The sequence below is a fragment of the Gavialis gangeticus genome, unplaced genomic scaffold (assembly GCF_001723915.1).
Source record: "Gavialis gangeticus isolate Ggan-Ray unplaced genomic scaffold, GavGan_comp1, whole genome shotgun sequence".
Lineage (NCBI taxonomy): Eukaryota > Metazoa > Chordata > Crocodylia > Gavialidae > Gavialis > Gavialis gangeticus.
Genome location: NW_017729006.1, coordinates 46,702,296 through 46,716,990, shown reverse-complemented (window position 1 = coordinate 46,716,990; position 14,695 = coordinate 46,702,296). Strand labels below are relative to the sequence as shown.

Sequence of the window (14,695 nt, the reverse complement as noted above, 5' to 3'; positions counted from 1 at the left end):
CCAGGGACGGCGCCACTACCGCATCGCGAGCCCGCGACCCCTACCGGGCTGTGGTGGCCGGGGCGTCCGCGGCGCCGCTCCCCTGCCCAGCACCGCCCGCCGCCAACGAGACCGGAGGGCGCCGCAGCCCCGCGCCTGACAAAGGGAAGGGGGAGGGGAGCGCAGGGGGCGGGGCTCGCCCCGCCCTCCCCACAGGCCCCGCCCTCCAGCAGGAGCCAGGGGCGGCGCGGGGTGGGGCGGGAGTCCTTTTCCCTCAGCCCAGAACTGAGCCGCCCGTCGCCCCTCCCCTGCGCGCTGTACACAGCCCCGCAGAGGAGGAGGACGCGGCGGCGGCGGCGGCAACAGCAGCAGCAGCAGCAGCAGCAGCAGCAGCAGCTCGCGCGACTCGGCTGTGGGTGAGCGGCGTCTGGGGTGCAGCGGCGAGAGCAAGACGCTGCTCCTCGGGCCTCCGAGCCCGGTGTCTGGCTCCCAGCGCCGCCGCGGCACCAGTGCCCGGGGCAGGCCAGTGTCGGCCCGAGCAGGCGCAGGCGCAGGGCGGGTGCGCGGGGCCGCTCCGGAGTCCTCCTTTCCTGCCGGTGTCCGGGCCCCTAGATGGCCGGGACCTGTAGCAAGGACAAGCCAACATTTTTTTTTTACTCTTTCGCTCTTCCTTTTTTTTGTTACGTCTTCAGATTCTGCCGTTCTTGTGTTGAGTGGGAGCCCTGAACACATGGCCGCTAGGCCTGTGCTTCAGCTTACCCTTCCTCATGCGTGTAGCCGGATCTGGTGTAGGGGTGGGTGACCACCAGGGCGCTGTGGTTAGGGGCCACCCGGACCCCTGGTGATCAGCAAGGAGCGGTGTCCCCCGTCGGCCCTGAACTGCACGGGATGCTGTGCACAGGGGTGGCAATAGTCCCTGTTCCTGCCCGGGTGGGATGGGGTTGCACATGTAGGGAGCCCCAGGCGAGGGCTGGTGGCCTGCATAGGGGAGCAGGGAAGGGCTCTGGCCATGTCTTGCCTGCAGGTTGGCTGGTTGCGTGGCAGCCCTTGTAGGAGCTCTGCGGTGGCCTCAGGGCACTGGTGCTTTCTTTTCCCCCTCCCCGCAGCACTCACTGCTCATCAGGCTTCTGCTCCCTCCACTTCAGCTCCATGGGCTGCAGCTCCCTGTCATAGGCAGATGTCCTGCCAAGCTCCCTGGCTGGTGGATGGAGCCCCTCTAGCAGGTCAGCAGCACTGCTGACTTGGGGAAGAGGGGGATGCCAAAATACAAATTTGCCCAGGGTGTCATTTTCCCGAAGGCCAGCTCTGCATAAAGCCCAAACCCTTTCAGTGGAATGAGGCAAGCATTGAGCATCTGTGTTTTTTGTGGGGGGAGTTGCATGCTTGGTTTTTTTTGAGGGGTGGGGGGGTTTGGAATGACATCTTTCTTGTGGATAGATATTGGGAAAGCATCACTTTTTCTTTCGCAATTGAATGCTTTTCTTAGGGAAGCACCATAAGGTTCTCAAAACTTGGTCATTAATGTGAAAAGTCAAAGGTCAGCTTCCAGGTAGTTGAAAAGAAACCAAGCATTCAAAATATGTAAATATTAATATTAAAACAGAACTCCTATGTTTGTTGCCAAGCTGAAATAACAGCATGTAATTGTTTTGTAGTTTTCCAAGGGCTTTCATATTTTGAAATTTCAAACATGGAAACTGAATCTGAGGTAAAGAAAGAGAAGTTGCACCAACATCCCTTCTATTGCAATGTAAGTATTTGATCTTATTTTTTAAAGATTTTTGGCAAAATACAATTTTGCAAGAGCAAATTGGACTGTGAATCAGTGGGAAGCTAATTATGTTTAAAGTGGCTTGCAGCACGCTTTAAGAGTGCCTATACACGTGGCAAGGCTGCTCTGATGCACTGTAATTACAGCACATTGGAGTAGAGTAGATTAATTGCCATTTTTTAGCAGTGGGATACTGATACACAAGATGCTCTGGGGGCTTTAATTAGAGTGGCTCTCGGAGCCGCTGTAATTAAAACGTGCCTCCCTCCACACACACATTCCTAAAGCATGTGTATAAATGCTATAAGTTCCTCTCTCTTTTGTTTTTTTTTAAACTTAAATCGCCCATTAATTTTCTAGGAGTTGCTCCTAGAATGTCTCAAGGTTGGAAGGGATCTTATGGATAATTTAATCCAACCTCCTTACCTGGATACAGGATATGTTCTTCCCAAGCTATCCCAAACAAATGCTTATTCTGTCTTCCTGACAACTTCTCCTTCACTGTCTTCCAGTGAAGGAGATTCCACAATATCATTGGGCAGCTTGTTCTGCTGTTTTACTCTTGTTAAGTTGCAGAAATGTTTTGAGATTTAGTCTCAAAAGAATGGCCCTTTGAAATTGTTCTCAGTGTTCTTTATAGCCGCCGTTCAAATACTTGAAACTGCTTGTCCCCACCTCTGATTCCTTTGTCACTTGCCTGTCGATCCTCTCCAGTCTTTCTGTCACCCTTTTAGTTTTCTAGCTGAGGCCTACACAGCGCTTAGTGGAGTGGTACTGTCACGTGTTTTACATGTATGTGCACATGTACGGACGTGTGTGTGTGTGTACACACATGCACACTTTTATTAATGACGTTTGCTTTTTTGGCAACTGTCATGTGGCTGACTCATGTTAGGAGTTAATGAGCTACCAAAACCCTTCTATGAGGGGTGGGCAAAATATGGCTTGCGGGCCAGAACTGGATCACCAAGGAATTTTGTATGGCCCACAGTGGATCCCTTGGTCCCACCCAGCCCAGGAGCAGGGGGAGCCTGCCAGGGTATATGCAGCTGGTCCTGCCACCCCTAGGTTTACAGCAGGGTTGGGGTGGCATGGTGGATGGACTTACTTCCTGGCAGCCTCTGCGGTGGCAACTTCTTCTGGCTACCACCACTGGACCAAGCCCCACTGCCTGGGCACCCATTCAGCCATATGGACAGGATGGGGCCAGTGGGTGGGTGGGGAGTGCTGTACAGGAGTGAGGTGGGGTGAGATCATGGGGGAGGATTGTGGGGTAGTGATACTGTGGGGCCAGAGCCTGGGCCTCGGGGCCCAGGGCAGAGCAGCAATCCGTTGCCCATACATCCCTGCAACAGGCACCAGTTCCATAGATGGGTGTGCAGGGAGAGGATCATGGCTGTGCTGTGGGACCCAGCCCCCCCACTTTCACCATCTCAAGATTGGATACAGCTCCCTGCCTGCGGCCCACCCCATCATGTATACCTGACCATGCGCCCTGCCCACATGTCCCAGCCTGTCTTCATGGAGACCCTGGGATCTCGGGGCAATGACAGTGTGGGGCCAGAACCTGGGGCTGAGCTGTGATCTGATCCCAGCATGCCCCAGCCCACAGAACCAGCACCTGCCTCAGGGTCACGCAGTAAGCAGATTATGGCTGTGTTCTAGGCCCTGGCCCTGCACTGTCATGGCTCTGTGATCCCAGCCCTGCCTGCCCATCCCATTCCTAGATGCCCAGATCTCTTCTTCATTGTCTCTATTTGCTTTGTTAGGTATTTGGTGATGATTTATTTTTGTTGTAAAGAATGAAGCAAAGTAGTCATTGAACAGCTCTGGCTTTGTGCTTTTCTTTAATAATTTGCCCTCCGTATACAGCAGTGGACCCACAGTTTCCTTAGTCTGTCTCCATGTTTGACATGTCTAGAATTTCTGCTTGTTAGCTTTAACATCCCTTGCCAGTTGTATTTCTTTTTGAGCCTTTGCTTTGCTCGTTTTGTCCTGAAAATTCTTGCTGTTTCTTGGTATTCTTCCTTAGTGACTTACTTTTCTTTCCATTAACTGTGTTTCTCTTCTGCTTTTGAGGTAACTAAGCATTTCCTTGTGTTATCCACATTGGCCTGTTACAGTTGTAATTTTCTGCTGTGTTGGAATAGGTTTCTGTTGAGCCTTCAGTGTTAAACCATTCAGAAATTGCCAGCCCTCCTGCACACCTTTATCCTTCAATTTTTCTACCTGTGGGACCTTACCTATAATTTCTTAGTCCTGTCCCTGACATAGACCCCCATAGAAAAGTCAAAACTGACTAAGAAAACACATGTGAAAAGATTTAAAAAAAAAACTCAGGTAGACTTCACCATTTGGTGCATGGAACGTGGGTGGGCACCATGTTTGTACATAGCAACAGTTGCTCTTTGGTGACTGGTATCTCTTCTTCTAAGTATGGTACAAAGGTAATCTCGGTGTCTAACTCAATGTTTTCAAGGTGAAACAATCCAATAAAGATGTTTCCAATGTCATAGTGACAAAAGAAAGTAGGGTTCACGATTTTCTCAGGGCAAATTATCTCAACTTAATTTTATTTATGAATTTTTTTCTTACATACCATTTGAAATCTAAATGTGTGTAAAACTGGAATATTAATATGGAATTAATAGGAAGTACTATAGCATACAACATGATATTAAACAAATTCATGCAACTATTGAAAGATTTTTTTTCTTTTAATGTTTTGGGATGAGCCAATACATCTGTTAGAATACTTGGTTTTCCTTATTCAGTTTTCACCACATTTGCAGTATTCAGTACCAGAAATGTAATTTTTTGGACAGTTGCATCTTGCAGTTTTGCATGTTGCACAGTTGCATGTCAGCAGTAATTAATCAGAAATAGAATGGAGATATTTGTCTGGAAAAAGAGCTCCACTTGTGTCTTCATACCACTGCAAATCTTTCAGATTTTAATATACCTCTGTAGCTGCTGTCATCTAGGCTAAAGCATTCACGTGCCACAAAAAGGTGTCTCGTGTGATGTCCATCTTGAATAGAGAAAAAAGTGGGGGAAAGCTGCGAGATCAGTTGACTTGTTCAGTGCAAAACTAAGCTAATTGCAAAACATTTGATGAAGTGATGGCTGTAGGACCTTAACAGGGTATTCAGCTCTGTTAACTACATCTTCAGAAAGTGTGCTATCTTCAGCAAAACCTAAGAGGAATTTCTCTGGTGATGTGTTCAGTGCTGACATACTTGTTCCCACTTTGCTGGTGACATCACATCCTGTGAGAATGTGAGCCTTAATAAGAACACTGCACAAAGTTGGTCCTAGTTTCTGTCCAAGAATGTAAAGAGGAACAAATCTTACTTTATCACCCAAGCCTACTTCAATCCAAAGTTCCAAAACTGCTGTTTCAAACAGTTGAAATGGATATTGAAGGACAAAACATTTGTATCATTAGACAGGAATATGACCTGTATGAAACCAAATGAAACTGCATCAAATAAATAGATGACCAGCTAAGTATCTGCTTCTTCTAGAGCAGCAGACAGATGATTGTGTAAGTGGTCATTATGGCCTTCAGTCAGAGTTCCACTTAACACTAGTATGTATGCTACCCTCTCTTCCTTTTTCACAAAAGTATTGTTTGGCTGACAGTTGTAATACCTCTTTGTTTGCTGAAGAAGGGCAAAACCTCTCCATCTGAACAAGTAAAGGAATGTCAGGATCCAGTTTTACAAACTCAGTTAGGGTAATAGTCTTTCTTCATTCTCATTCACCTTCTTTCAATTACTTCTCCATATAACTCACAATATCTACCCTCTGGACTAGTTGAAACTGAATAGCTTTCTTCCATACAGTATCAAAAAGTTCTTGAAAAGTTTTCATTTTTTTGCTTTGGACTTCGTGTACTTGAGACGAAGTCTACAATTACCATAGCTTTTTTGTTGCTGTTCTGATGGAAATTGTAATCAGATGGCTGCAGTTTTTTTTCTCAAGCTACCCTGAAAGAATTGACTTCATTGGTTTAGTAAGAAGGCCACAGTCATCAAATAATTTGTTAGATGGCAGTAGATTGTCCTTCAGTGTTCTTAATAGACTCTCCTCCATCTTTTAATATGTGTAGGGTAGGACTTTCTCAGCTGTAGAGTAGGATTTCTTTTGATGCTGCAGTTGGTTTATGTTTTTCTGCCTGTTTATCTCCACCAGAAACAAATCCTGAACACTTTTCCTTCTTAATGATATCCACAAGCTTCTTTGTTAAACATTCATCACTATACTGCATATAAGCCTCCTTGGTGTGTTCTCTAAATGAAAGCAGTCTTTCAGCTACCTGTCTTGGGACACGTTGCTTGCTTATGAAATTGTAAAGTTGCATCTGACTGGTGTGATGTATGGGTTCCCTCTACCTTCCGTGAAGTGGAACATGTAGAAAACATGTAATATTTGAGGCTGAACCTCCAGGCAACTTATGGCAAATGGATGTCTCACAATATCTAGTTCTGTCAAACCCTGTTAATTCTTGAAATGTGTTGCTGATTGTGAAAATGTCATGATTAACTGGTCATTTACATGGTATGTTGGTTATTTACAGGCTACACAAATTCAGTATTGGTCAACACCTGTATCAGTCCTTTTGTGACAACATCATTCCTATTCTCTGCTGCTTCCATGGTTCATTTTCTTCCATTTGAAGTTGTAGTTTTTTGATCATTTTCAGCCTGACACTTACTTAAATCAACATGGCATTCTTCTCGTGTCTTCCCAGGAATTGCAGTTCTTTTCCTCGCGTGATCTGCCAGGGTCTCACTGTATTTCAGTCAGGCTTCAATCTGAAAAACAAGACAAAAACACTTACTTGTTAGTTTGGCTGCAACCATAATGACTCAACAAAAAAATATTAAATCTGTTAAACTACAGTTAATACAGTAACAGTAACTGGTCATTAAAATAAGACACAATAAATAATAGAGTACACAATAAATTGAGCAGATTAATAACTTATGTTTATTTATTAAAATAAGACAATAGCAAACTTGCACATGACAAACTCGATCATTATTTTGGTAGGGCAGTATATGGTACCAATTTTTTTCAATTACATGGATGTGGAGCTTGGGAACCTACTTTCTTTTGTGTCACCGTGACATAGGAAACAGCTTTATTGGATTATTTGACCTTGAAAACATTAGGTTAGACACCAAGATTATACCTCTGTACTGTACTTAGAAGAGGAGATACCAGTCCCCAAAGAGCAATTGTCGCCATGTTCAAAGAAGATGCCCTCCCACGTTCTGTGCACCAAATGAAGTTTATCCAAGTTGGTTTTTATCCTTTCACATGTGTTTTCTTAAGTACAGGTGGTTACCTTAGTCAGTTTTGACTTTTCTGTGAGGGGTCAATGTTAGGGAATGAACCATCTCTGAATTGGCTGAAATCTGCCCTTTGAAATCATGCCCTTGTTTTGCTGTTCTCATGCCTTCATTTGAGAGGGTTATCTCATGTTACAGAGAGTATGTTTTGTATGAAGACCTTTATTAGTCTTCCTCTGGAGTTTAGTGAACAGAATGCTGGGTATTTTTCTGCCTGGCTTTGGAGGAGCTATATGTTTTGGTAGAACTGTTTATAAGACCTTGTGGATATACCTGCTGTTTGATTAAACAAGATTTTTATTTGTTTTCCGTGTCACCTGTGTTTTTTCACTTGCTAGTGTAGTACTGCGGAAATAATTATAAATCTTTTTAACCTAGATTTGCAAAATTTCATGTGCATCTGCCTTAAACTTACAGACTCACTTCCTGGGATACAAACACAAAACAGTAAGAACACTTTTTTGAATGAGCTTTTGTGTGTCACTTTAGCCATATTGAAGTGTGACAGAATATATGGCTGTAATGCCTCCCTGTTATATTACCAAATGGGTTTGCTTTACAAAGAAAAAAGGAGTTAATATTTTTATTTTTTATGTACTAATTCTACATGTGTAGTACAGCGGACCTTTTTTACAGCAATACTTTTATAAAAAGTTGCTGCCAGTTTAGCTATCTTGGTCTTTGGTTCAGTAAGAATAGAGTTGGTGTTTGTTCCAGAGTTTCAAGCCATAGTCAGCTAGAAAGGGACATGACATAAGATTAAGTACAGTCATAGAAAATTGTTAAGCTAAACAGCATAATACAGCAAAGGAAAAATTGTAAATGCTTATATATTAGATAATTTTGTTGAAATCTGCCCTTTTTGAAGTGTTGTCCTTGTTTTATCTTTTGCATTTTGGATAACCATCTTGAATACCTACACAAGTTTAACTTATTAAATAAGATTCTGTGTGTATGTGTGCATGCGCGCGCACTCACACTCATGAACTCATTACTTCAGATGTATAGATTTCTGAATAAATGTTAAGTAATTTTTTTCCCTCCGGAAAAAAATCTCTCATCAATTCAGGTTGAAGAAGCTCTAAAAGCCCATGGCATTGGTAAGTGCTAATTTATCTTTCTTAAGTGCTTAATTTATCTTTCTGTTTTCACTAAAGCAGTATGTTATGTTTTACAAATATTTGTACAAAACCAGAAGCAAGCTTATCAAAAATAATCATTTTAGACCCAGTCCTTTATTCCCAGCTGTCCTGAGTAGCCAGTGGCATTTCTTGCATGAGTCAAGGCTGCACAATCTTCAGCCTTAGAATTTAAAGTAACACATTGTAATTACTGTGAATGCAACAGTTAACGTGGGATTATTGTTATAATCCTACACCAAAAATGTTAGATTAATTGTCAGAGGCCTTTGAGACCTGAACTATCTATAGGACTTAAAGAATTCAGTAGACTTCTAAATTTTGTGACCACATATGTGTTTCAGTTAGTTTACAAATTTTTTTTTAAATCTCATTAGTTAGAACAGAATACTTTTCAGTATGTTTAATAACCTAATATTTTAGGTTGGTTATTGTCATCCCTTTATTGCAAATGACCTGCTTGGCTCAACAGGGATATTAGGGAACTATTGAAAAAAGAAAAAAGAAGCATATAAGCAATGGAAAAATGGTTCAGCAACCAGAGAGGAGTACACTTTTATATAGCCAGGGTCTGGAGGTATGAGACACAGAAAGCTGGCAATCGAAATAAAGGACAACAAAAAGTCCGTCTATAGGTACATAGGGAACAAGAAAAAATCAAGCTCCACCTTGGGACCCCTACTGAATACAGAGGGACAGCCCACAGTTAATCTCTATGAAAAGGCAGAGCTCCTAAATACTTACTTCACATCGGTATTCCTGAAATCAGATGGGAGCTGTTCACCTGTCCAAAAGCCCAGGGAATATAGGGAAGATAACAGACCACATGAAATCAGTCCTGAAGAGATGAGAGTACTCTTAGAACATTTGGACATTTTTCAAGTCTGCTGGGCCAGATGACTTACATCTGAGAGTCTTGAAAGAACTGGCTGAGCACATTTCAGGGCCTCTGATGAAGCTGTTCGAAGAGACGTGGAAATCAGGAGTGGTTCCGAATGACTGGAAGAGGGCCAACATGTTACCTATCTTTAAGAAAGGGAAGAGGGATGACCCTGCAAACTATAGACCAGTCTGTCTGACTTCAGTCCTGGGAAAAATTTTTGAAAAAATTAAGGAGGCTATCAATTACAAGCTTGTAACTGATGGGGTATTAAAAAGCAACCAGCACGGCCTTTCAAGGGTAGGTCATGCCTAACAAACCTGGTGTCCTTTTATGACCAGATAACTAACCAGCTGGACCATGGACATCAGGTTGGTGTCATTTACCTAGACTTCAGTAAAGCCTTTGATTCTGTTTCCCATGAGATTCTCTCAGTTAAACGGGAGGGTACTGGCCTAAATCAGTCTACAGTGAGGTGGATAGACAACTGGCTTAGAGGCCGATCCCAGAGAGTTGTAGTTGATGGGATGGCCTCACCCTCAAGGGCCATCTCCAATGGTGTCTCTCAGGAATTGGTGCTTGGACCCATGCTCTTTAACATCTTGATCAAAGACTTGGATGAAGGGGTGGAAAGAGCAATGATTAAGTTTGCAGATGACACCAAACTGCGAAAATGTGGGCACATCTGATGATAAGGTAAGGATCCAGGATAACGTTGACAGACTGGTCCTATGGGCTGAATGGAATCAGATGAAGTTCAACAGGGAAAAGTGCCGGGTAGAAAAAACCTTCACCATAACTACACGATGAATGGTGGTCCACTGGCTGGCACAGCATCTAAATGGGACCCAGGGGTGACAGTCGACCAGAAGATGAACATGAGCCAACAGTGCAATGAAGTCACCAGCAGGACAAATAGAACTCTGGCATGCATCAGCCAATGTGTTGCCAGTAGATCCAGGGAGGTGCTTCGCCCTCTCTATTCAGTGTTGGTGGGCCATAGCTGGAGTACTGTGCCCAGTTCTGGGTACCGCACTTCAGGAAGGATGTGGATAAGCTTGAAAGGGTACAAAGAAGGGCCACCCGTATGATCAGGACCTGGAGGATAGGCCATATGAGAAAAGACTCTGAGAACTGGGTATGTTCAGTCTGAGTAAGAGAAGACTGAGAGGTGACTTGATAGCCATGTACAAGTATGTCAGGGGTGAGCACCAAGATCTAGGGGAGCAACTCTTTAGGAAGACACCCCTTGGGAGGATGAGATCCAATGGGCACAAGCGAATTGAGGAAAAGCTTAGGCTGGACATAAGGAAAAACTTCTTTTCTGTAAGGGTGATGAGAATGTGGAACACACTCCCAGCAGAGGTGGTACAGATGTCATTCTTGGAGGTGTTCAAGAGGAGGCTGGATAAGTACCTCATTGAGGTCGTTTGAGCCCAATAACCTCCTGCCTGTGGCAGGGGACTGGACTTGATGATCTTGCAGGTCCCTTCCAGTCCTTTGATTCTATAATTCTGTGAAATATTTAGGTGTTGCCTCCTGACCTAATTTATGGTACACAGAATTCAACAGCAACAAAATATTTAAAATTAAATAATCTTTAATATTTAACATCAATAAAAGCCTGTTTTCTTTAACATAATTCATGTCCATGGTTCATGTCCAGTCTCCATGACTAGATTCTTCCTGGGCAAGAAGCATTTTTAGAAATGTTTATTTGGTTTTTTTTAATTTATTTCTTTAGTTAAAACGGTCAGTGGTTCAGGAGATCAAGCAAAAGCTCCTGTAAAACTTCCTGATTATGGTAAGTTAATTGCCTTATCTAATAAAGTGTAGAAAAACAGTAGGTGTGTGTTTTACTTGTGAATTTCAAGAAAAGGTGAAAATTCATTACCTCTAACAGTATGAAAAATAGCTAGGTTTAATAGGAAATTTGTAATTTGCTTTTATTTATTGTACTGTATTATTCTCTATTTAACACGCATACTACAGAAGGGTTTTATAAGGGAAGATAAAATGTGAGTAGGATTTCAGGAGTGATCATTCACTATATAGGCTGGTTTTGTCTAGTGTGTCTTTGCTTTGCTTCCTGGAGGGCATTTCAGAAAAGGAATTAAGTTTGCCTGGATTTGTTAGCAAACTTAAATCTGTGGCTGAAATAGTGGGCACCATTTCTTTTTTTCAATTAGCACTATTCTTAAAAGTATCAGGGTAGACAGTGATGAATAATGTATGGTGATTATTGCTGTGGTGAAGGGGATTTATACCAAATTTTAGTGACATGCTTATATTTTATAGTTCAAACCGAGCCAGAAAAGTTTCAAGGACAAACCCTGGAAGAACAGCTTAATACATGTAAAGATTCGGAACCTGCCCTCGGTGAGCTTTTTTTGTTCCGTGCTATAACTAAATGCCTTTAAAACAGTGGTCTCCAACTTTTTTTATGGTGAAGATCACATTTTGGCACCCAGGATCTACCATCCCTCCCTGCCCACCTCCCAGACAAGCTGCCCAGGCTCTGACTCCACTCACCCAGCCACATGTGTCCTGCCATTCCCAATCATGGAGCCTCTGACAGACTGAGATCGACTGTCAGAGGCTCCACAATCAACCAGTCGATCGAGATCGATTAGTTGGTGACCACTGCTTTAAAGTATATTAAATTTGCAGAGGGATTGAATCACCTATACATGTTATATTTACTCAAATACAAGATGAGGTCCTCCCACATCAGTATTGGGGGGGAAAGCTCCTAATCTTATTCACATACAAGAAAATTTACTAAATATATTGTCTATCATTAAACTGTTGCCGAAAGCAGCATGTGCTCAGTAATGGAAACCAACTATGAAGCTGATTAATGCACCCAACACTTAGCATGACTATAAAACACATGGCCCATATTGGACAAACATACTGATGGAAACTTTTTTTTTATTATGATGAAAGTATCAAAAACTTAAAAACCTGCTTTCAACTTAACTTGCTTTCATCAGCCTACATTGCATTACAGAAAAAAGTCTACATCAGGCCAACAAAACTCAGTATTGAAACTTAAAACATTCTTCTATGAGCTCATTTCTGGTGTCTTGCCAGAAATACCACCCCAATTTGCTCAAGCCCAAATGTAAGGTATCTTCTTCAGAGAGTTCCAGTTGTTGCAAGAGTGAGTTTCTTGCCTTCCACAATGCCATGCAAAAGCTCACTACAGCTTTCCTTATTCTTTCTCCACCCTTCCTCTGGGTTTCAGCCCACTTTCCACATGCAGCTGCTTCTAGCATGATTTGCCCCTTAGCACCCAGCTAAGGAGGCAAATTGTAGGAGTTTCTCTGCCTTCCCCCAGACCATTTTGGTGAAATGACACTCCTGCATCACATGCCACATCCTTTTTTTCCTGCTATGTTTGTCTGGAGCGTTCTGCTGTTCTGTACTGGTAACAGTTGGGGACTATATAGGAGTTCCATTAAAATCCGATGTGCTGGCAGCCAACTAAAGTCCCGGTGCTGCTTCTGTAAGCTTTTGTCAAACTCCCTTCCAGATTGTCCGTGCTACTACTCCTGTGAATCTCCCAACTGGGGACACAGTCTCCTTTTCCCTGACTCTGGCTTTGATTTTCTTTTTTTTTTTAATAGCCCACCAACTCTCTTATGGCTATCATCTTTATCCCATACCAAGTCACAAATTTTACAGTCTTTTCATACATTGGTGGCATTATCCAGGCCTAGGGCTGTGAGAGTGACCTTTTGTATACATTATATATATGCAATAACATCCCTATATTGTATCAGACCAACCCAGCCCATTTGGTACCCTATTTTACCCCTCCTTTGCAGCATAGTCTGACATACTTCACATAAACACACACACATCTGGGAAGCCCCATCTTTCATTCAGTTTTTCCTTGTATAGTGTTATTCTCCTAAACCTTTCCCTCTTGGCTTTCCAAAAGAATACCATTAGTTCCTGTTGAAACCTACACGGTGGTCCATGATGGAGGGAACACCACACCTACATACAGTAGGAATGGGAGTACCACTATCTTAATTACATTTACTCATCCTGCCATCAATAGTTGGTAGTCATCAGCTCCCCAGTTTTGGTTTCACCTTCCCTCTCACCTTCTCCCAGGCTCCTTCACCTGTTAATCGCACGTTCACCTCCACTCCACTCCCAGTCCATTATGACATGTGACCCCAGTTTTCCCATTCCTTTCATCTTCCCCACCACCAGGCACTTAGTTTTTTTGTATATTTAGTTTTGCCCCAATGCCTTTTCACGTTCGTATGCATGTCTTATTCTCCGTTTTAGGGACACACTGCCTCTTGCTAAGATATTGACATCATCCATGTACATCATGCATTTTGCTTGTGTGTCCTTTCCTTTGGGGATTGGAACACCTTTGATCTTGCAGTCTGTCCTAATTCTCTGTTCCAACTGCTTGATGATGCGGATGAATAGGAATGTTTACTTGGGGCACCCCTGTCTCATGCCTGATCTAATCTTGACTTTCTTCATTAGACGACCATTTGCTCCTACCCTATACCATGCTCCTTTGTATAAAGTGTCAGTCCAACTTGGAAACTTTGGTGGTACCCCCATGTTGTTCAGTGGGCTAAACAGGAACTCCTGCTCCACCCCCTACTTTTTCCAAATTGAGATTCAGGATTTCTACATTCAATCCTTGTTCTTGACAGTAACAAACATGCATCTTATCAGCAGCAGTGTTTTAGTTACTGCTCTGTCAGGGATTGCACAAGCCTGGTCACTGTAGAGCCATCTTTCCCACAACTTTTTTTTTAATCTGTTTGTAAAAAGTTTGGCATTATTTTATAATCTGAGTTCGATAAGATGATTGGCCTCCAGTTCTCCAACTTTTCCCATTCTCTCTTCTTGTGTAATAGTATTATTATTCCTGCGTCTATACCTCCCCTGAGCTGCTGTCTCTCCAGACACTCCTGGAACACTGGCAACAGGTCCAGGCTTAGTATGTCCCAGAAAGTCTTGTAAAATTTTGCCAGAAGCCTATTGCTCCCCGGAGCCTTTCCTGCCTTGACGGTTGGGGTTGCCTTCCATAGTTCTTCCAATGTGCATGCCTTCTCTAGCTGATGCCTCTCACTTTCTGACAAGCTCACCTCTAACCTCACGTGGAGTTGAGAGCAGGTTCACTAGAGTGGATGTGGCAGGCTATTTGTGGTCCCACATTAACTTTGCTTTTAGGTCTGTAGACTGGAATGTTCGAGCAATAGAATACTGGTCGTCTTGCACCACCTGCAACTGCGAATGGTGCTGGAAGTGGGAGAGCAAGGAACGCTGGGTAGAGGGCAATAGAAGTTAAATACAAGACTACTGGAAGGCAAATAAATGTGCAGATGGTATAGGAACCACTATGAAGAATCGGGAGCAATGAAAGGCAAGTATACAAGCAGAGTGAGGTGGTGGGGAAGATGTTAAGAACCCAAACCTTTCTTCAGACTGTGGGGAAAAGAAGGACCTGGGAAAATGGAGGAGATTTAGGAGTCTGCAGTGGAGTCAGTCTGCAGTGTCTCTTACAGCTGGTGGAAAAGGG

The 14,695-nt window shown here is 43.2% G+C and overlaps 2 protein-coding genes across 2 annotated transcripts in view; one reads left to right on the top strand and one right to left on the bottom strand.

Annotated features, from left to right (window-relative positions):
* Positions 1-164, bottom strand: part of MSANTD3 (Myb/SANT DNA binding domain containing 3) — a 25,870-nt gene extending 25,706 nt beyond the window's left edge. Inside the window, exon 1 of the mRNA XM_019509171.1 lies at positions 45-164. The gene's annotated coding sequence lies outside the window, so the exon portion shown is untranslated. The remainder of the gene's footprint in view (positions 1-44) is intronic.
* Positions 165-362: 198 nt separating this feature from the next.
* LOC109291928 overlaps positions 363-14,695 on the top strand; it is a 66,523-nt gene continuing 52,190 nt past the window's right edge. The window contains exons 1-6 of the mRNA XM_019509170.1: positions 363-395; positions 1,635-1,729; positions 7,528-7,557; positions 8,180-8,210; positions 10,874-10,933; positions 11,428-11,508. Of these exons, the coding sequence (XP_019364715.1) occupies positions 1,670-1,729; positions 7,528-7,557; positions 8,180-8,210; positions 10,874-10,933; positions 11,428-11,508 (262 nt within the window). The 5' untranslated portion in view covers positions 363-395; positions 1,635-1,669. The remainder of the gene's footprint in view (positions 396-1,634; positions 1,730-7,527; positions 7,558-8,179; positions 8,211-10,873; positions 10,934-11,427; positions 11,509-14,695) is intronic.